Source organism: Hyperoodon ampullatus, assembly GCF_949752795.1.
Source record: "Hyperoodon ampullatus genome assembly, chromosome: X".
NCBI lineage: Eukaryota > Metazoa > Chordata > Mammalia > Artiodactyla > Ziphiidae > Hyperoodon > Hyperoodon ampullatus.
In genome coordinates this window covers 59,125,052-59,148,482 of record NC_136913.1, presented here as the reverse complement: position 1 = coordinate 59,148,482, position 23,431 = coordinate 59,125,052, and the positions used below count along the sequence as shown (strand labels likewise).

General features: G+C 46.8%; 1 protein-coding gene across 1 annotated transcript; it reads right to left on the bottom strand.

Annotated features, from left to right (window-relative positions):
- Window positions 1–9,068: 9,068 nt before the first annotated feature.
- On the bottom strand, window positions 9,069–9,941 carry LOC307069669 (OTU domain-containing protein 6A-like; the record flags this gene model as incomplete). The annotated part of the gene is made up of 1 exon (XM_079728022.1): window positions 9,069–9,941. One exon carries the CDS (start codon window positions 9,939–9,941, stop codon window positions 9,069–9,071), a length of 873 nt encoding a protein of 290 aa, XP_079584148.1.
- Window positions 9,942–23,431: the final 13,490 nt, after the last annotated feature.

The window sequence follows — 23,431 nt, the reverse complement described above, 5'->3', positions numbered from 1 at the left end:
CTGCCATGTAGTGTTGTGGGGTCATACACAATGTTCAGAGACAGGTCCTAGATTTCTGTGTGTGTGTGTGTGTGTGTGTGTGTGTGTGTGTGTGTGTGAAGGAGAGGGACAGAGACAGAGACAGAGAGATAGAGAGACAGAGAAACCAAAACAGGCACAGAGGGAGCTGGAAGGGCCTACAGAGATCATCTAGGTCAATGGTTAACAAAGTGTTTTGGCAAGATTAATTCAGGAGCAGTAAACATATTTAAGGGGCACATTTTTCCTATTCAAAGTCAAGTTGGGACTTGATGGCTGAGTAAATGAGCATATGCATAATCCCCCTAGGAGATACCCACCGAAATAAAACAGAATCAAAATGAGATAAGAAGATGTCTTCTTTTTCCAAGTAGGAACAGGCCACAGACGCAGAGCACAACCTTGGTATCTCGACATGCAAAATAATTTAAACCAAAGTAAAAATGAAGACGCCAGGAAAAAAAGGCACAAGCTACCTGGCTCCTCCCTCGCCCTCCGCGACCCCATGACAAAAGGCCAGTTCACTATTTCTCTTTCCTTTGTTTACTGTCTGTTGCTCCAAGGGCTAGGTTTTCTCTTTCCTTTATTCTTTTTTTTTTAATCTTCTAAATGGGAGCATAGGCAATTCGCTTTTAGTTCTACTGGTGGTTATTTTTATGACGGTAAGCCCCACGCTTAAGCCTACAATTCTCAATTTTTCAACTTCAAAACTGAAATGGTATCTTTGATTCACCCTCTGAGAGATAAGAAAAATTTCACATTTACTCTTTACCTCCTGACTTTGTTGTCTAATTTTTGTCCCTATCTATTTTAGATAAATTATGGTTGTTTTACACAGCATAGCTTTTCTTCCGAGGACTCTACCTGACTGGCAAAGAGTCTCACTTCAAAAAAAGGCCCAGGCGCAGTTTCACAAGTGAATGGACTATTTCCAACTTTCAAGGAGCAGATAATTCCTATGATATTTAAATTATCCCAGAGGAAGAGGAAGAAAGGAAATAGTGTTTTGAAATCATTTTTTCTAGTTTTTAGATGATACATAGATACAACTTTCTACTTAAAAATTCAATGATATAATGGATAAACAAAATGTGGTATATACACACGACGGACTATTATTCAGCTTTAAAAAGGAAATTCTGACACCTGCTACAACGTGGATGAAGCTTGAAGACATTATGCTATGTGAAATAAGCCAGTCACAAAAGGACAAATATTGTATGATTCCACTTATATGAGGTACATAGGGTAGTCAAATTGAGAGACAGAGAGTAGAATGTTGGTTGCCAGGGGCTGGCAGGAGAGAGAATGAGGTGACATATAGCCTTGCAATAAAAAAATCCAACTCTATCGAAGGACATAGTTTAAAAGGAAAAAGCTCAACACCTTCCTCCTCCCACCCACCCATTTCTTTCCCTCTCCCTAGAGGAAACAATTCATATGGATGATGCAAAATTTACTCAGCTAGTCCTCACTGAGGATATTTAGGTTGTATCTAGAGTTTTACTTGCACAAACAACACTCTAATGAATAGCCTTGAAATATACTGCCGTATAATACGTATACCTGTAGTATAGATCCCTGGATATAGACTGCCAGTTCAAAAGCTATGTGCGTTTTATTTAGTGAGTTAGTTAGGCTTAGATTTATTTATTAACTCATATAGTTCAAAATATCAGCCGTTTAAGAGATTACACAGTGCAAAGCTCCGTCCCATCCTTTTCCCCCAGCAACTTGGTTCCCCTCCTCAAAAGCAACCCATAGTATCATTTAAAATATATTCTTTAGTCATGTACAAGGGAAACAGTATGTTTGAGAATGCCTGTTTCTGCATTCTCCCATCAACACAGCATATTATCAAACTTGACTTCTTTGCTAATCTGACTGATGAAAAATGGTATCTCATTCAATGTGTATTTATTTAATTTGTAATATTATGAGTAAAACCGATGGTTACTAAAGCTGGGAGACCATGCCAGCCTCCCTCTGCAGCCTCTTTCCCACAGCTCCCTCACCTGTCACCTCTATCCTCCAGCTCCACTGAACACGGACACACCATGTTCTTTTTTTTTTTTTTAAATGTGGACCATTTTTTTTTAAAGTCTTTATTGAATTTGTTACAACACTGCTTCCGTTTTGTGTTTTGGTTTGTTGGCCTCAAGGCACGTGGGATCCCAGCTTCCCGACCAGGGATCGAACCCTCAGCCTCTGCATTGGAAGGCAAAGTCCCAACCTCTGGGCCACCAGGGAAGTCCCGACACCCTGTTCTTTCACTCCTGCCTTTGCTGTGGCTGTGTTCTCTGCAAACTCCTCCTAAGCCTCCTGCCACCCCAGGTCTGATGAAGTGTCCTTCCTCTGTGCTTCCTTTCATCACAGCACTGGTCATGCTGCCTTCTGTTTATTTCTGTCTATTTTCCGATCTGCCATCTCTACTAGATGGTGAGCGCTGGGACTGGATCTTTATCTCTCTACCTCTATTGTTTATCACCATTCTCTTCAGTAAATATGGAGTGAATGGATGAATGGACAGCTGGCAGTTTCACATGGAGGTCACTGGTATGCAGTTATTCTGTGGGACTGGCTGAAACGAGATTTACCCTCTCATAAGAATGTCATATATGTGGAAGGTGGCACTTGAAATCAGTGGTGAAATGGTGGATTATTCAGTAAGTGGTGTTCGGCTAACTGGTTAATTACCATAATTGGAGAAAATCAGTTTATGTCCTTGTCTTCCACCCAAGTAATCTCCAGGTGGATATGTTAAATAGTGTTAAATATAAAGAGAAAGCATAAAAAACTTGAAAGTATATACGAATATTGATGCAACCTCGGGATGGGGAAGCCCTTTCTAAGCAAGATACCAAGACAGAAACCATAAAGAAAAACATCGATAGATAGACTCCATTACAATTTTAACCTTGAGCACACGCAAAAAGTCAGAAACAACACTGAGAGCCTAATAATGTATGGGAAAAACTAGTTTTAAAAAATATCTGAATGAAAAGTGGAAGGACCTATTACAAATCCGTAAGAAGAAGACAAACTTACCCATAAAAAATTAAGCAAATGTCAGGAACAGGCAATAAATTAAGAATTATTTGTTCCAGCATGAATGAAATAGACATGCTAACAAATACTTAGAGGAATATTCTACCTTACTAGTAATCAACAAAGGGTCAACTAATACAGCATTTTTCACCTAACAAATGAGCAAAGATGATAATTTTCAGTGTTTGCAACTATATGGGAAAATAACACTCTCACACCCTGAGAGTGTACATTGGCTCACTCTTTCTGGAGGGCAATTTACCAGTATGCATTAAAAGCCTCTCCTTTGGACCTAGATCACTTCTAGAAATCTTATCAAAGGGGAATAATCAGAAATATAGACAAAGACTCAGCTACAAGGATATTACAGTCGCATATTTGTAGCAGTGAGAAATTGAAAGCAATCTAAATGTCCAGCAATAGAATAGGACAAATAAATTGTGGCACATTCACAGGCTAGAATGCAGGCATTAAAATCATCGTATTGAAGACTAAGGAGAGAAGGAAATGCTTATAATGTATTGTTAAGTTAAAAAAAAAAAGTAGTTCAAATAGAATGATACCAGTTTGGTTTTTTTAAAATACGCATGTCTATGTGTGTGTGTAGAAAAAGGGTGGAAGGAAGGAAGATACTGACTGGCCTGAGGAGTCCCCACACACAGGCCCCCCGTCCCCAAGAGGACACTCTGCTAAGCCCCAGTGGGATTTGCTTTCACGCTGCAGACCAAGAAGTTTTGGCTTCCACTGTAGGACCTGTGGGAAGAGGCCAAGTGGCTCCAAAATTACTGTAGACAGAATGAAGGGGTGGTTGCTGCCACAGCTGATAGTGTTATAGTCTTAGGCCCCTAGGTAATGATACATTTATTGCACATTTTATACATATTTTCATTTAATGTACCTAACATCCCAAGAGATACCTCTAAGACGGGCATTAACTGTCCCATGTTACTGATGAGGAAACTGAAGCCCAGAAAGATTAGATGACTTAATCCAAGTCACAAAGCTAGGAAGTGGGTATATGAGCGGGGCTTCAAATCCAGATAGGTGTCCTTGTCTTTGGCTGCTAAGGCAAAAGTGCATGATCATGAGGAGTAAATGAAGAATGGTAAGTAAATGAATGAAAGTTGCTTCTGGAATTGAACCCCTTTGGGAACAGTACCCCATGGCTTTTGCACACACAATTGCCCAGAACAGTCAACTGTCCTCAGTGACTGTGGTCACTGTTACAAAATGGAACAGACTGCAAATCCCTCATGTCCTGCCAGATCCCACAGCGAAGGCCCCTTCTTGGCTTGTGCTCTGGGCCTGGTTGGAATCTGGCCTGGGTTTACTCTTCCCCATCCTTCCAGCTGAAGGCAAACCCAGTGGAGGAAGTTGGGACAGGCCCAGTGAGATCTTAAGGGTTCCCTAGACAGAATAGTGATTTCTCTTGTATTTAGGGAGAAAGAAGCCTGTAAAATGGGACTCTGCTGGTTTGTTTGCTGCCTTCTGCTGGGCAGAATTCCGTGGGCAGCACCAGGCCCTCCCCCCACTCCCAGCAAGGCCCACATTATCCAGGCAGTGCCCTCTTCACCAACCTATGCCCTCTTCCGCGGCCATGCCCCCTTCCTTGGCCAGTGCACCCTGCCTTCACAACAGTGGCCCCTCTGCATCCAGCGCCTCCCAACTTTATGTGCAGATAACTTCCCTAGCGAGTGCCTCCTCCCCTAGCCAGGTGCCACTCCCTAGCCCTTCCCCATGCAAAAGCCAGGAATCCCTTTTTCACCTTATACCAATTCATACCCTATACCAAGCAGGCCCCTGGTCCTTGTCACCAGCCTATTCCCTCTTCCTCACTTCCCTAACCCTGCTCCTCAGTCTATACCCCCTTGGAACCAGGCCCCCTTCCCCAGGTAGTCCCATTTCCCCACATTATGCACCCTGCCCCAGCAGATAAGCCCATCCCCCATCAGAAGCCCTTAACCTGCCTGTGCTTCCAAGCCAGCCAGGCCCTCTTCTCAGCCGGGCTCTCTTTGTCCGTTTAGACCTGCCTCCCCAGCTACCTATGCCCCCTTCCGTGGCCAAGGCTACTTCCCCAGCCTGGTTCCCTTCCCCTCCTAGGCAGGCTTCCCCTATACCCACCTAGACCCTCACCCCAGCGGAGTCACGTTCCCAGCCAGTCTCCTCTTTTGCAGTAACCCTACCCAGGCCCCTGCCTCGGCCCCTGCCCCAGCTTCTTACCCACCCACCCCCGCCAGCCCGTGCCCAGGCTCCCTGACCCAACTTGCTTTTCCTTCCCCAGCCTATGTCCCCTTGCCCGGCCAGGCCCCTTTCCCCAGCCAGAGCCTCTTCCTCAGCCTATGCCTCCTTCTTTGGATTGGCCCCCTTTCTAAACCAGCCATCTTACCAGCCTGTGTCCCTCTCTCCAGCCTCTAGCCACTTGCCTGGAAGTTTTCCCACCCTGGGCCACAGCCCAGCCTCTTTACCGTCCTATGCTGCCAGCCTCCCCTCCCCAGGCAGGCCTCAACCCCAGCCTGTGTTATTCCCCATGCAGGACCCTTCTGCTCGCAGGCCCCTCAACCAGCCAGGGCCTGTTCCCCGACCTGAGACCCTGTTGACAGCCTCCTTAGCCAGGCTACCCTTCCCCAGGCAAAGCCCCTTTTCAACCCTTTGTCCCCTTGCCCTCACGGGACCCCTTCTCCAGAAAGGGCCTCCTTCTCATAGCCAGGTGCTTGTGCCCAGCCTTTTCCCTTTTCAGCTGGACCACTTTTCCAAGGAGTTCCCCCTTCACTGGCCTTTCATAGCCAGTGCCAAGTCGCATGATGTTGGACCACCTCAAGCTCCACTCCTACGCCACCTCCATCTGCAAGGCCGTCTTGACATCCATGGGCAATGAAAATATGCGCACCCCAGACATCGGGGGCCAGGGCACCACGTCAGAAGCCATCCACGACATCATCCGCCACATCCGCGTTATCTACGGGCGGGCCGTGGAGGCCTAGGCCGTCCCCGGGACTGTCTCAGCCCACCCTTTACATCCGCTTCGCACCCCCAGCACACTAATTGGCTCGGTGGGTGGACCCAGAACAAACACTCTTCTTCCACCCCCAGAAAAAAAAAAAAAGACCTCCTTCCCTGGCCAAGCATCCTCCTCTCTCAGCTCTCCAACACCAGTAAAGTCCCCTCCCCAACCATGTGACATTTCCCTGCCTGGACCCCTTCACACACACATGCCTCCAGCTGGGAAGTCTTTCCCAGCCAGACTCCTCCCCACAGCCAGGCTCTCTTCACCCAGGGACCTAACAGCCTCTCCCCCAGTCTAAGCTCATTTTCCTAGGCGGGCTTCCTTCCCAGTAAGGTACCTTTCCTCAACCGGTATACCCCTTCCTCAACCAAACCCCTTCCCTAGCTTATTACCCCTCCTCAGCCAGACCTTCTCCCCATCCCTAGCCTGTGCCCCCAGCTAGGTCCCTTTCCTCAACCATGTGCCCTCCCTCAGCCAGGACACACGCCTTCCTTCCCAGGCAGGATCCCTGCCCTAGCAGGTCGTCTCCACCTGCTAGTCCCCCTCTTCCAGCCAGGTCCATCAACCCACCGATTATCCCATGCCCATCCTATGTCGGTCTCAGCATTCGAACCTCTCACGCCACCAGCTTCCTTTCCAGGCCCCATTCCCCTGCCAGAGCCCCTCCCCAGGCAGGCCACCTTTCCCTGCCAGGATATTTTCTCCCCCCAATCTCCCCCAGCCCAGCCAGTCTCCCATCCTCAGCTTGTGCCACCCTATCAAGTCTGTGCTCCTTTTCCAAGACAGGCCCCTTCCCACATCCAGGCCCCTTCCCCAGCCTCACCCTCTTCCCCAGCTTAAGCCTACTTTCCCAGCCAGATCTCTTTCCCTGGTCAGGTGCCATTCCCCAGGGCTTTTACCCTTTAACACTCAAGGATTCCTCTCTCATCCTTTGCCTCCTAACTCAACTAAGCCTCTTTCCCTTGACCAGCCGAGTCCTCCTTCCCTAAGCAGCCCCCACTCCATTATCCCCTTCCTAGCCTGGCCTCCTTCTTCACCCTGTGCCCCAGTCCACACAGGTGTCCTCACCTAGCCGTCTCCCCTTCTTCTGCCTCGTCCCCTTTCCCCTGCCACGGCCCATTCATCCTCCTAGACTGACCCCTTCCCCAGTTTTCACCCTTTTTCCCAGCCAGGCCCCCTTCTATAGATTATGCCTCCCTTCCTGGCCTATCCTTCCATCCCCAGCCAGCATTCTCATCCCTATAAAAGGCGCTCTTCTCACAATGCGGCCAAATACCTAGTTTTCTCAGGGACTTCCTCTTCTCAGCCAGCTGGCTATCTGAAAATGTATCTGATGCACACATTTACACAGTGAACTATCTGGCAGGATTTCTATATTTGTATTTTGAAAAGAGATTCCCCCCAACACACACCCTGCCTTCAAAAAAAAAAAAAAAGAAAAAAACAGTGGCACTTCTTTCCCTCCTGCAACTAGCCCTGGACTGGCAAGTTTCTGAAAGTGCAAATACTTTGTCATGCATAGCAATGAGAACATCCTTAAGTGGAGCCATTTCATGATGTTTTCACTGAGTGAAACATCAACTCAGGATAGCTTCAACTATTTTGTTCCTCCCTATATCCTTCCCTGGGAGATATTCCACTCCAGACCACCATCAGGACTGCAGGCCCATTCCTCCTTCCAAAAGCCTCATCTGTCACTCTGTCCTCCCCCTTCACTCCTGCTCCCTAACCCTCCAGGATTCCTTTGCTGAAGTCGATCCTGGGATACAAACTCTATATGAACTCAGTCAGCTATACAAAAATAGAAAACCAGGTATTTTTTTAAACTGCTTTTATTCTTTAAACAAACTACTGTTTGCCTTTTCCCCTTCGTATGTTATAGTTTAGAACATTTGGTGTGTACAAAGAATTTTAAAATGAATTTAAGTAATCTCACTGAAATACAGGACCTAAAGGTTAAATTTTTTTTAATTGTTTACTGCAAATCATTTCACTTTTACTTTTTTTTGGCAAATTCAAGATATCAACAAGTCTCAAATATCAACAAAAGTATATTCCTCATTTTTTGTGCTTCATAGCAGTTGCAGATATAACAAAATGAATCAACTACTTTAATACTTTTTAAAATCTCTCTTTAAATACTTTTTATCTCTAAGAATTAAGGAAAACGACTAAGTTCAGATCTTTCACACTCATACCAGTTGTAGATAGAACAAAGTGGACCGAGTGCTTCAACAAAGTTATACCCTTTTATGTCTGAGAATAAAGGAAACTTGCTAGTTGATGTCACCCCTCACAGTAAGTTAAACTACCTATCAGTTTGTCTCTTCTTACTTCACATCAATTGCAGATATAATGAAATGAATCAACTACTTGAATAAAGTCATGTCCTTTCTTATATTTAATAAAGGAAATTCAATTGAGATCTTTCACATCTTAGAGCAAGCCTTATCTAGCCTATCAGTTTAGGTAAATCTACTTTCTACATTTAACGCTTACATTTAACTTCTAAAGATAACAAACATTATTTAGAATTCAGAAAACATCTAAACAACTGTACTTAATTTGCAACCATACAAGGTTTTATGAAAAAACAAAACAAAATACTAGGGCTTCCCTGGTGGCTCAGTGGTTAAGAATCCTGGGGACACGGGTTCGAGCCCCGGTCGGGGAAGACCCCACCCCACATGCCGCGGAGCAAGAAAGGTGGGAACTTGGCAAAGTCACTCCAACAGGGTGGGACGGTGCAGATGTCTTCCTCGTCACCGGCCTCCGGTCCCCCTAACCCCGTGAAAGAAGCAACCCAGGGACGGTCGAGGATAGAAGAGCGAGGGAGGAAGAAGGGGGGGCGGGGGTGGAGAGAGGGGGTGAACTCTGAGTAAAATGAATCAACAAAACCCTGAGAAAACCGAAGGAAAAAAGCGGAGCCTGCTGAGGAGACGCGGCGGCGGCAGCTTCGGCTCCAACGGCAGCCGCCACGGCGATGGCGGCAGCGGGCCTACAAGAGACAGGAGGCCGGGCACCTGACGGAGCCGGCGTCGAGCGGCTTCACCGAGTTGTAGTGCTCCCCACAGATGGAGTAGCTCCTGTAGACCAGGGTGAGCGGCTTCTTGGTGTACTCCTCTCCGAAGACGACGGCGGGCGAGTTGGCCTGGATCACCTCGATGGGGGTCTGCAGGACGTGCGACAGGGCCCTCAGCTCGAGCTGGCCTCCACACGACGCGCTGAACACGATGTTGTCGCAGTAGCTCAAGAAGTCGTCGCGGCTGCAGGCGTCGCCGGTTTCGGGGTCGCTGCAGAAGGGCAGGAAGTCCTCGACATGCTTCCGCATGTACTCGGCGGTGCGCCTCCGCAGGCTCTCCACGGTCACGGAGAACACCAGCTGGTCTTGGATGGCGCGGTACATGCAGTGGCCGTCGGCCGGGATATCCTTCATCTCCAGATTCCTGGCCCACAGGATGGCGTCGAGCTTCATTTCCTCGTCATGGCGGTAGCTGGCCAGATGCTCCATCTCAGCCTTGGCCATCCTCTCCTGCCTTTCTCTCTCGAGGGCCACCTTTCTTTCGCGCCTTCTCCGTGCCCTCGAGAGGTGAGGAGGCTTGTCCTCGAGATCCAGCTTGCCCAGATCTTCAGTGACTGAATCGAGGTTGCTGTTATCAGGGAAACTCTCCTGGAACTTCTGCAGCTCCTGCTGGTGCTTCTGCTCCATCTCGGCCTCGAGGCGGGCCACATCGAGGAGCAACTGCTTTCTTCTCTTCTCGTCGCTCTTGGGGACCGAGCTCTTCATGCCCTGAATGTGGGCCTGCAGCTCTGCCTTCTCGCGCTTGTGGCGTCGTAACATCCGCTGATGCTCACTCTGTGAATCTCCCATGATGTTTAAGGGCAGGCGAGAATCGAAGTTTGGTGGCTGAAGTACCGCTACAGTTCGCGTCAACAGTCTAACCACCCAACTGGCTAGAGCTCCTCAGCCTCCCGTGGCGGCTGTACTCTCTTCCCCTCACCCGCGGTTGCCCTCACTCTATTAACGGCCCTCTCTGCCATTGGCCACTGTCTCTCCACGGCTACGCCTCCTAAACACTCCTGGCACTAGGATTGGCTGTTGGGAGACACTACATATGCCCCCATTAGACCCCGTAGCAAGGGGTGCTTCCGGTTTTAGCCGGGTTCCTGTCCCGGATGTAAAATCCCGCCTTTGTGCATTATGTGCAGCAACTGAGCTTGTGGAGATTTTCGTGGGCTCTGAACTGCGTACTTCACTTCCTAGCCTGAACACAGTGCAGACACTGGTCGTGCTTGAGAATCACATGACAAATACTGTTACACCAGATGAATGTGCTCTGACACCGGACTTCCCATTGCTCCCAGTGTTCAGAAGGCAATGTGGCTCTCTCCAGTTCTTTAGTTGCCTTGACTGATGAACCCTTAATTTTGTGTATCAGAACAAGATATTTCCTTATGTTCCTGGGAACACAGAATCCTTTCAGTTTAGGCCTCAAATCCACCCTGTCCCATCTCAGTGTGAGAAAGCAACAACCTTAAAGTTCACTACAGCTGAGCAGACTTCGTCTTGTGCCAACAGAATGCACCTACCCTAAACTCCCCTTCTCCTGGGTTCCCAGCTTCCAAAATGGGCTCCCATGAGGCATGACAGTTGGCCTTCATCAAGCCACTTCCTTCTGATTATTTTGAATCTCTAAAAGTTCTAAAAAATAAAATAAAGTAAAATAAAATCCCTAAGCTCTTTCAAACATGCTCTCATCCTGCCCCACTCTGCTCATCTGTATCTTGAATTCCCAAACAGGAAGGCTCTTGAGACAACCTCCTCCCTGTTACAAATGAGGAAAGTGGACATTGGTCCAAGTTTTTACATATATCAAAACTTCAGTCGTTTTTATTGCTAACTAGGATTCCATGATATGGTTGTACTGTAGTTCACTTAACCATTCACCTGTTGAAGGACATCCGGGCTGTTTCCAGTTTGGGGTTGTTACAACCCCTGCTATAAACATCCATATACAGGTTTTTTGTGTGAGCACAAGGCTTCATTTCTCTGGGAAAAAAATGCCCAGGAGTGCAATTTCTGGGTCATATTATAAGTGTATGTTTAGTTTGTGAAGAAGCTATTTTCCAGAGTGGTTGTACCATTGTGCGTTCTCACCAGCAGTGTATGCGGAATCAGGTTTCTCTGCATCCTCACCAGCATTTGGTGGTGTCATAATTTTTTATTTTTAGTCATTCTGATAGATGTGTAGTGGTCTCATTTTACAAATTACTTTGCAGCTTCGTTTTTCTAATGAGTACTTAAAATATGAAGCTACTTTGAGGAAAACACTGAATTAAAAATTTTTTAACTTGCATTATTCATTATAATGATTTTCTCTGTTTCAAGAAAGATTTTAACTTTTAATCAGGCTAGCTCTTGTGTATGGAGGTAGCACTACAATACTGAAATTTTAAAAGTTTAACGCTTAGAGCAAGCCTGTTTGGGAAATTTTTATTCACTGGAAAAAAGTCATGGCTAATTGTTTTTTCATTAAAAAGAGAAAAGCATTTGCAAATTTAAATGATGTTTTTCTTAATTAAAAAAGGTCTTTTGTTTGCAGAAAAAAATACTACAAAATGATTTTAATGAGTCTCACAGTATCTAGGAATCTTTACACTGATTGATTTTTATTGAAATACAATATAAAATAAAACTGTAATATATGCTCACTGTCAATAATCTGGAGAAATTAAATTCCATAATTCTCCTGGGAGAAAACCCCTGTTAACATTTTTTTTTTTTTTTTTTTGCGGTACACGGGCCTCTCACCGCTGTGGCCTCTCCCGTTGCGGAGCACAGGCTCCGGACGCGCAGGCTCAGCGGCCATGGCTCGCGGGCCCAGCCGCTCCGCGGCATGTGGGATCTTCTCGGACCGGGGCACGAACCCGTGTCCCCTGCATCGGCAGGCAGACTCTCAACCACTGCGCCACCGGGGAAGCCCTCTGTTAACATTTTGTGTTTATTCTTGCCATGCCTATTCTACTCAAATAGAACTGTTAAACAAAGAAACAACAGGCCCAAAATGAAGTCACGTGTGCTATGCCCCACATCAGTAAACCAAGACTTAATACGTAACCAAATTGCAGTTTTAGCCCATCCCATGAAAGTGACTTTAACCAGTCAGTCTGGAATTTCCTGGCCAGCACTAGTGAGGTAGTCTGCCACATAGACCCCTGCCTTCCCCAAAAGGAAGGTGACCTTTGTCTGAAATAACCCCTTATTTTGTTGATGACTTCTTTGTCCCACCCCTTCTCTGCCTTTCAAAACCTTCCATTTTGTACAGTTCCTTGGAGCTGCTCTCTGCTTGCTAGATGGGATGCTGTCCGATTTGTGAATTGCTGAATACAGCCAATTGATCTTCAAATTCACTCAGGTGAATTTTGTTCTTTAACAGAACTCTAAGCGGTGCTCCCTGCCATCCTGTCTGCCTATCGCCCTCCCCACCTTGGCCTCTGGGGACCTCCCTTCTCTCTTCAAAGATCAGTGAGGGAAGTACATCAAGGCTAAAAATTTGACCTGGCTCAAAGTAAAAAATTAAAACAACAAACAACAAAGCAAAACAGAAAGTTCTTAAATTTCAAAGTTTCTGCGGCAATTTCTTTGTGTCACCAAGGTTTAGTGGTTCTGCTTTTAGACAAGGCATTGTAGTGGGCCTCAGGTCTCTGCATCAGTAGAAGCAGAAGAAAGAAACAGAAACTGCTTTGCAAATGATGCAAAACTCAAAATCCATTGTGGGTCCGATTTCAGAAAAAAATTATACTGCTTTTAAAATGTGGAATTAATGATCCCCTCATCTTAGCAATGAAGGAAGGAAGGGCCAGAGAGGGGGAGTGTTGGGCTGATGGTCACACTGCAGAATTCCACGGCTCACTCGTCTGTGTCACTTTTCCCACCGCACTGTGCTGCTGCCACACGCAGCTTTGACATGACTCTTGGCTGAAAGTCAGGCAGAACAGTCCCAACATAGTTTCTGGGGCCATCGGGAGCAATCCCTCATGAAACGGTTGTAAATTCATCTATGAGATTCAAAGAGACCTTGTACATGCCCTCCGACAATGCCCATGTGTGAGCGAGAGACTCTTCATGAGCTCTGCAAGCCTGAAATCGCCTTGTAAAGGTGGAGGGCAGGCCTGGAGAGGAGAAATTCCTGCGGTAGAACACACGTGCATCTGCCCCTAGGGCCTGCCTCCTCCTTGGCCAAAGCAAAGAGCCTGTTCAAGCAAACTCAAGTGGATTTAAAGAAACACACTTATTTTTCCCTGAAAATGTAATGTGTTCAGGCTTCCCTGGTGGTGCACTGGTTAAGAATCCACCTGCCAATGCAGTGGACACAGGTTCAAGCCCTGGTCCAGGAAGATCCCACATGCCACGGAGCAACTAAGCCCATGTGCCACAACTACTGAAGCTCGCGCGCCTAGAGCCCGTGCTCCACAACAAGAGAAGCCACCGCAATGAGAAGCCCGCACACTGCAACAAAGAGTAGCCCCCGCTCAGGGCAATTAGAGAAAGCCTCGTGCAGCAACAAAGACCCTACAAAGCCAAAAACAAAAAAAAGAAAGTAAAAATCTCATAATCTCACAATTCAGACTTCACAATTCACTGCTGACATTTGGCTTGTAGCTTTTTAGTGTTTCATTTATATTTGCATGTATCTGTATGTATATAACTGTATAAATGGATATGTATACATATGCATATATAATATGATTCTTATTATAGTAAAATAAATACAATTTACCATTTTAACCAAAAGATGTGGAATTTAGACTTTACTGTCTCTGAGGATTATTTGCTTTCCTTGAAAGCAGTGGGATGTGTGTATGACAAAGAGACAGGCTGTGAACTGTGGTCAAATAGTTACCTACTAGAGAACTACAGGAGGAAGGATGTAGAGCCCTCCCTGCATTGTCCTGCTGAAGCTCTTGTCTTATTATTATCAACTGAAAAATTCTCAGCTTGGTGACAGTACTGATGGGTGACACACTCTTGTCTTGCTACTGCTTTTATTTATTTATTTGGCTGTGCCATGCGGCTTGTGGGATCTTAGTTCCCTGACCAGGGATTGAACTCGGGCCCTTGGCAGTGAAAGCGTGGAGCCCTGACCACTGGACCACCCGGGAAATCCCGTACTGCTTTTATTCTTAAAATTTGATTATATACTTAAAATTTTAAACTCTATTTCTATTTTGAATAATCAGTGCATTCACACCCTATTCTCAGCTGCTGAGTTGGTCTCCTTGGAGTTTCTTGTGTATCCTTTCTAAGACAGTCTGTGCTCACTCACATGCTCCTTTCAGTTTGGCTCAGAGGTACAAAAAGCTTTAGTGTACAAAGGTTGTATACGTGAAACTGGGGACACTCTACTTGATTGGTAATTGAAGGGATTTTTAAGGGCCTATCTCAGTGGACCTTAGGAGTTACTCCAGCCACAAACCAGGGAAGCACCCCTGATCCTGTCTTTGTCTTTACCCTCCACATAAAACAAATGTTAATTCTACTCCCAGTGTCCATCACTTTGGTCCCCTGTTCTCTCCCTGCTGCCACAGCCCCAGGCCAGGTCAGCGTCGTCTGTCATGGATGAAAAGACAGCCTCTCAAATCAGCTTCTTGCCTCCAATCTCTCTCCTTGCAATCCATTCTTTCCCCTAAGATTCCTTATGTCTAAAGCATAGCTCTGATGTCTCATTCCTTCTGAAAAACAAACTTTTAACGGATTCTATTGCCTCTAGGGTAACATTCTAACTCCTGAGTACAGAAGACTTTTTTCCACAAAGGATGGAGCAAGTGGCAGAAATAGTCTCTCTTCTCCGATGTGGCTGGTCACTGAATCTGGGCCCTACGGGAAGGCAGCTCATGATCAGAAACTCATGACTGGGATCAGAACCCGGTTACTCCCAGGACCCCTCAGGGATGCTTGCATTCCTGGGAATGGACAAACACTCATTCACATCAGACTGCCACAGGCCCCCGAGTTCTCACTTACTCCTTAGAGAGCCCACTCCCCAGGGGCTAGAATACCCCGAGTAGCCCGTTCTTGGTTTCAAGGTAGCTGAGAAGCCCAGATAAAGCGGCTTCGTGGACATGGGAAAACACCGCTGCCGCTGCCCATTTCCTTCCGCTTTTGTTTCAAACAAAATTCTGGCGTGATTTTCCAAGAACTTTGAACTCACCTCCAATTCCAGGAACGCCTTATTATTAGCCTCTTCCTAGGAGGTGACTCAATTTGGTGATGAACCTTGGTGGCTTCACCTCGGCCACCCTGGTCACTGCACTCCCTCCCCTGCCAGCTCCCACAGATGCAAGATGGCAGGGGCTCCGGATTTTGTTTCTCACAGGTTCAAAGGAGCAACAGAGCGCGTGTGCTCATGGGCTTCACTCTGATTGGGCGGGCCCAAGCCATAGATTCACCTTGAGCCAATCACTGTGGCCCGGAAGAATCGGTGCTTTGATTGGCAGACCTGAAAGGGGAGGGTCCTGGAGGTGAACCGCTGTCACCCCAAGAGGGTGACAGGGGTTCGCACCCCCCAAAAAGGACATTGGAGGCTTTTGTGGTAATGGAGGGAAACAGACGCTGGAGATGCGAACAACCCTTCTTTACTCGTGTCTCGCCCACTGCCACCTCTGGTGTTTGCCTCCTGGGGTCCTCACAGCCTGGGACGCTCTTCCCTTGAGGGCTTCCCCCCTAAATCTGAGATGAACTTTCCGAGCTTCCCGTTCCCTCTTCCTCCCTACTCCAAGCTGGCCCAGAGCATTCCCACTTCACTTCCTCATCTTCTTAACTGGACCACAGCACTTAAGGGTGGGCCTTGGGTTGGCAGTCACTTGGATTTGTGTGCTTCTCATCTCCGAGGCCGTGAGGCTGCCATGGAGAGCACAAACTCAGTCTTAATTATTTTGGGGCCCCTACCCTGGCCTTCCTGGGCCCCTGCCCAGCCAGCAGTGCCTGCTAGTAGAGATACTCAGTGTATTTGGTTGAACTGATTAGGATACTTAAACTGTTTTCAAGCCCCCTCAGATATGTCAGAAGCACTATTTACACACTTGAGAATGTATTCCAGTGTTTCTAGGCTATTCATTAGAACAGGTCCCTTGGGCAACTCTGCAAGCCCGCTCAACCGGTAGTTTTGCACTTCGGAACAAGGGCTGGAGTCAACATTGCAGTTGTGGTGTCTCCACCTTAGGCTATTCCTGCAGCTCCACAATACTCTTCTGTTTCCAAACTCAAGACTCATCAGGGCCATCCCTGGGGGAGGGATGAACATTTCTGTGGTTCTAGAAAGAGGACTCAACTGAGTAAAAGAGGCCTGGCAAATCTCCTTTAGTGCTCCCCCAGCTCCCAGCCCAGGCCTTCCCCATGCCCAGGGGCTTCTGTGGTTCTCTTCTGCCTCACTCCCCACCTCTAAGTAAAAGAAACCTCTTTTGTTTTCAAATTTCTTCTAAATCCCCATTAGACGCTTGAATGGCCTGAAAACCTCTGAGGTGGTGGCTATCCAGCCTGGGCTTACACATCTCCAATTACAGACAACTCGCCACCTTGTGAGATGGTTTTTCATATCTTTGAATAGCTCTGATTATCAAAACATTTCTTTCTTACGCCAAACCAAGACTGCTTCCCTATTGTTTCTGCCATGTAATGTTGTGGGGTCATACACAATGTTCAGAGACAGGTCCTGGATTTGTGTGTGTGTGTGTGTGTGTGTGTGTGTGTGTGTGTGAAGGAGAGCGACAGAGACAGAGACAGAGAGATAGAGAGACAGAGAAACCAAAACAGGCACAGAGGGAGCTGGAAGGGCCTACAGAGATCATCTAGGTCAATGGTTAACAAAGTGTTTTGGCAAGATTAATTCAGGAGCAGTAAACATATTTAAGGGGCACATTTTTCCTATTCAAAGTCAAGTTGGGACTTGATGGCTGAGTTAATGAGCATATGCATAATCCCCCTAGGAGATACCCACCGAAATAAAACAGAATCAAAATGAGATAAGAAGATGTCTTCTTTTTCCAAGTAGGAACAGGCCACAGACGCAGAGCACAACCTTGGTATCTCCATATGCAAAATAATTTAAACCAAAGTAAAAATGAAGACGCCAGGAAAAAAAGGCACAAGCTACCTGGCTCCTCCCTCGCCCTCCGCGACCCCATGACAAAAGGCCAGTTCACTATTTCTCTTTCCTTTGTTTTCTGTCTGTTGCTCCAAGGGCTAGGTTTTCTCTTTCCTTTATTCTTTTTTTTTTAATCTTCTAAATGGGAGCATAGGCAATTCGCTTTTAGTTCTACTGGTGGTTATTTTTATGACGGTAAGCCCCACGCTTAAGCCTACAATTCTCAATTTTTCAACTTCAAAACTGAAATGGTATCTTTGATTCACCCTCTGAGAGATAAGAAAAATTTCACATTTACTCTTTACCTCCTGACTTTGTTGTCTAATTTTTGTCCCTATCTATTTTAGATAAATTATGGTTGTTTTACACAGCATAGCTTTTCTTCCGAGGACTCTACCTGACTGGCAAAGAGTCTCACTTCAAAAAAAGGCCCAGGCGCAGTTTCACAAGTGAATGGACTATTTCCAACTTTCAAGGAGCAGATAATTCCTATGATATTTAAATTATCCCAGAGGAAGAGGAAGAAAGGAAATAGTGTTTTGAAATCATTTTTTCTAGTTTTTAGATGATACATAGATACAACTTTCTACTTAAAAATTCAATGATATAATGGATAAACAAAATGTGGTATATACACACGATGGACTATTATTCAGCTTTAAAAAGGAAATTCTGACACCTGCTACAACGTGGATGAAGCTTGAAGACATTATGCTATGTGAAATAAGCCAGTCACAAAAGGACAAATATTGTATGATTCCACTTATATGAGGTACATAGGGTAGTCAAATTGAGAGACAGAGAGTAGAATGTTGGTTGCCAGGGGCTGGCAGGAGAGAGAATGAGGTGATATATAGCCTTGCAATAAAAAAATCCAACTCTATCGAAGGACATAGTTTAAAAGGAAAAAGCTCAACACCTTCCTCCTCCCACCCACCCATTTCTTTCCCTCTCCCTAGAGGAAACAATTCATATGGATGATGCAAAATTTACTCAGCTAGTCCTCACTGAGGATATTTAGGTTGTATCTGGAGTTTTACTTGCACAAACAACACTCTAATGAATAGCCTTGAAATATACTGCCGTATAATACGTATACCTGTAGTATAGATCCCTGGATATAGACTGCCAGTTCAAAAGCTATGTGCGTTTTATTTAGTGAGTTAGTTAGGCTTAGATTTATTTATTAACTCATATAGTTCAAAATATCAGCCGTTTAAGAGATTACACAGTGCAAAGCTCCGTCCCATCCTTTTCCCCCAGCAACTTGGTTCCCCTCCTCAAAAGCAACCCGTAGTATCATTTAAAATATATTCTTTAGTCATGTACAAGGGAAACAGTATGTTTGAGAATGCCTGTTTCTGCATTCTCCCATCAACACAGCATATTATCAAACTTGACTTCTTTGCTAATCTGACTGATGAAAAATGGTATCTCATTCAATGTGTATTTATTTAATTTGTAATATTATGAGTAAAACCGATGGTTACTAAAGCTGGGAGACCATGCCAGCCTCCCTCTGCAGCCTCTTTCCCACAGCTCCCTCACCTGTCACCTCTATCCTCCAGCTCCACTGAACACGGACACACCATGTTCTTTTTTTTTTTTTTTTTTTTTTTTTTTTTTTTTTTTTTTTTTTGGCATTACGTGGGCTTCTCACTGCTGTGGCCTCTCCCGTTGTGGAGCACAGGCTCTGGACGCGCAGGCCCAGCAGCCATGGCTCACGGGCCTAGCCGCTCCGCGGCATGTGGGATCTTCCCGGACCGGGGCACGAACCCGTGTCCCCTGCATCGGCAGGCGGACTCTCAACCACTGCGCCACCAGGGAAGCCCTTTTTTTTTTTTTTTAAGATTTTTTTTTTTTTTAAATGTGGACCATTTTTTTTTTTTAAAGTCTTTATTGAATTTGTTACAACACTGCTTCCGTTTTGTGTTTTGGTTTGTTGGCCTCAAGGCACGTGGGATCCCAGCTTCCCGACCAGGGATCGAACCCTCACCCCCTGCATTGGAAGGCAAAGTCCCAACCTCTGGGCCACCAGGGAAGTCCCGACACCCTGTTCTTTCACTCCTGCCTTTGCTCTGGCTGTGTCCTCTGCAAGCTCCTCCTAAGCCTCCCTGCCACCCCAGGTCTGATGAAGTGTCCTTCCTCTGTGCTTCCTTTCATCACAGCACTGGTCATGCTGCCTTCTGTTTATTTCTGTCTATTTTCCGATCTGCCATCTCTACTAGATGGTGAGCGCTGGGACTGGATCTTTATCTCTCTACCTCTACCTCTACTGTTTATCACCATTCTCTTCAGTAAATATGGAGTGAGTGGATGAATGGACAGCTGGCAGTTTCACATGGAGGTCACTGGAATGCAGTTATTCTGTGGGACTGGCTGAAACGAGATTTACCCTCTCATAAGAATGTCATATATGTGGAAGGTGGCACTTGAAATCAGTGGTGAAATGGTGGATTATTCAGTAAGTGGTGTTCGGCTAACTGGTTAATTACCATAATTGGAGAAAATCAGTTTATGTCCTTGTCTTCCACCCAAGTAATTTCCAGGTGGATATGTTAAATAGTGTTAAATATAAAGAGAAAGCATAAAAAACTTGAAAGTATATACGAATATTGATCCAACCTCGGGATGGGGAAGCCCTTTCTAAGCAAGATACCAAGACAGAAACCATAAAGAAAAAGATCGATAGATAGACTCCCTTACAATTTTAAACTTGAGCACACGCAAAAAGTCAGAAACAACACTGAGAGCCTAATAATGTATGGGAAAAACTAGTTTTAAAAAATATCCGAATGAAAAGTGGAAGGACCTATTAAAAATCCGTAAGAAGAAGACAAACTTACCCATAAAAAATTAAGCAAATGTCAGGAACAGGCAATAAATTAAGAATTATTTGTTCCAGCATGAATGAAATAGACATGCTAACAAATACTTAGAGGAATATTCTACCTTACTAGTAATCAACAAAGGGTCGACTAATACAGCATTTTTCACCTAACAAATGAGCAAAGATGATAATTTTCAGTGTTTGCAACTATATGGGAAAATAACACTCTCACACCCTGAGAGTGTACATTGGCTCACTCTTTCTGGAGGGCAATTTACCAGTATGCATTAAAAGCCTCTCCTTTGGACCTAGATCACTTCTAGAAATCTTATCAAAGGGGAATAATCAGAAATATAGACAAAGACTCAGCTACAAGGATATTACAGTCGCATATTTGTAGCAGTGAGAAATTGAAAGCAATCTAAATGTCCAGCAATAGAATAGGACAAATAAATTGTGGCACATTCACAGGCTAGAATGCAGGCATTAAAATCATCGTATTGAAGACTAAGGAGAGAAGGAAATGCTTATAATGTATTGTTAAGTTAAAAAAAAAAGTAGTTCAAATAGAATGATACCAGTTTGGTTTTTTTAAAATACGCATGTCTATGTGTGTGTGTAGAAAAAGGGTGGAAGGAAGGAAGATACTGACTGGCCTGAGGAGTCCCCGCACACAGGCCCCCCGTCCCCAAGAGGACACTCTGCTAAGCCCCAGTGGGATTTGCTTTCACGCTGCAGACCAAGAAGTTTTGGCTTCCACTGTAGGACCTGTGGGAAGAGGCCAAGTGGCTCCAAAATTACTGTAGACAGAATGAAGGGGTGGTTGCTGCCACAGCTGATAGTGTTATAGTCTTAGGCCCCTAGGTAATGATACATTTATTGCACATTTTATACATATTTTCATTTAATGTACCTAACATCCCAAGAGATACCTCTAAGACGGGCATTAACTGTCCCATGTTACTGATGAGGTAACTGAAGCCCAGAAAGATTAGATGACTTAATCCAAGTCACAAAGCTAGGAAGTGGGTATATGAGCGGGGCTTCAAATCCAGATAGGTGTCCTTGTCTTTGGCTGCTAAGGCAAAAGTGCATGATCATGAGGAGTAAATGAAGAATGGTAAGTAAATGAATGAAAGTTGCTTCTGGAATTGAACCCCTTTGGGAACAGTACCCCATGGCTTTTGCACACACAATTGCCCAGAACAGTCAACTGTCCTCAGTGACTGTGGTCACTGTTACAAAATGGAACAGACTGCAAATCCCTCATGTCCTGCCAGATCCCACAGCGAAGGCCCCTTCTTGGCTTGTGCTCTGGGCCTGGTTGGAATCTGGCCTGGGTTTACTCTTCCCCATCCTTCCAGCTGAAGGCAAACCCAGTGGAGGAAGTTGGGACAGGCCCAGTGAGATCTTAAGGGTTCCCTAGACAGAATAGTGATTTCTCTTGTATTTAGGGAGAAAGAAGCCTGTAAAATGGGACTCTGCTGGTTTGTTTGCTGCCTTCTGCTGGGCAGAATTCCGTGGGCAGCACCAGGCCCTCCCCCCACTCCCAGCAAGGCCCACATTATCCAGGCAGTGCCCTCTTCACCAACCTATGCCCTCTTCCGCGGCCATGCCCCCTTCCTTGGCCAGTGCACCCTGCCTTCACAACAGTGGCCCCTCTGCATCCAGCGCCTCCCAACTTTATGTGCAGATAACTTCCCTAGCGAGTGCCTCCTCCCCTAGCCAGGTGCCACTCCCTAGCCCTTCCCCATGCAAAAGCCAGGAATCCCTTTTTCACCTTATACCAATTCATACCCTATACCAAGCAGGCCCCTGGTCCTTGTCACCAGCCTATTCCCTCTTCCTCACTTCCCTAACCCTGCTCCTCAGTCTATACCCCCTTGGAACCAGGCCCCCTTCCCCAGGTAGTCCCATTTCCCCACATTATGCACCCTGCCCCAGCAGATAAGCCCATCCCCCATCAGAAGCCCTTAACCTGCCTGTGCTTCCAAGCCAGCCAGGCCCTCTTCTCAGCCGGGCTCTCTTTGTCCGTTTAGACCTGCCTCCCCAGCTACCTATGCCCCCTTCCGTGGCCAAGGCTACTTCCCCAGCCTGGTTCCCTTCCCCTCCTAGGCAGGCTTCCCCTATACCCACCTAGACCCTCACCCCAGCGGAGTCACGTTCCCAGCCAGTCTCCTCTTTTGCAGTAACCCTACCCAGGCCCCTGCCTCGGCCCCTGCCCCAGCTTCTTACCCACCCACCCCCGCCAGCCCGTGCCCAGGCTCCCTGACCCAACTTGCTTTTCCTTCCCCAGCCTATGTCCCCTTGCCCGGCCAGGCCCCTTTCCCCAGCCAGAGCCTCTTCCTCAGCCTATGCCTCCTTCTTTGGATTGGCCCCCTTTCTAAACCAGCCATCTTACCAGCCTGTGTCCAACTCTCCAGCCTCTAGCCACTTGCCTGGAAGTTTTCCCACCCTGGGCCACAGCCCAGCCTCTTTACCGTCCTATGCTGCCAGCCTCCCCTCCCCAGGCAGGCCTCAACCCCAGCCTGTGTTATTCCCCATGCAGGACCCTTCTGCTCGCAGGCCCCTCACCCAGCCAGGGCCTGTTCCCCGACCTGAGACCCTGTTGACAGCCTCCTTAGCCAGGCTACCCTTCCCCAGGCAAAGCCCCTTTTCAACCCTTTGTCCCCTTGCCCTCACGGGACCCCTTCTCCAGAAAGGGCCTCCTTCTCATAGCCAGGTGCTTGTGCCCAGCCTTTTCCCTTTTCAGCTGGACCACTTTGCCAAGGAGTTCCCCCTTCACTGGCCTTTCATAGCCAGTGCCAAGTCGCATGATGCTCGACCACCTCAAGCTCCACTCCCACGCCACCTCCATCTGCAAGGCCATCTTGGCATCCATGGACAATGAAAATATGCACACCCCAGACATCGGGGGCCAGGGCACCACGTCAGAAGCCATCCACGACATCATCTGCCACATCCGCATCATCAACGGCCGGGCCGTGGAGGCCTAGGCCGTCCCCGGGACTGTCTCGGCCCACCCTTTACATCCGCTTCGCGCCCCCAGCACCCTAATTGGCTCGGTGGGTGGACCCAGAACAAACACTCTTCTGCCACCCCCAGAAAAAAAAAAAAAAGGCCTCCTTCCCTGGCCAAGCATCCTCCTCTCTCAGCTCTCCAACACCAGTAAAGTCCCCTCCCCAACCATGTGACATTTCCCTGCCGGGACCCCTTCACACACACACATGCCCCCAGCTGGGAAGTCTTTCCCAGCCAGACTCCTCCCCACAGCCAGGCTCTCTTCACCCAGGGACCTAACAGCCTCTCCCCCAGTCTAAGTTCATTTCCCTATGCGGGCCTCCTTCCCAGTAAGGTACCTTTCCTCAACCGGTATACCCCTTCCTC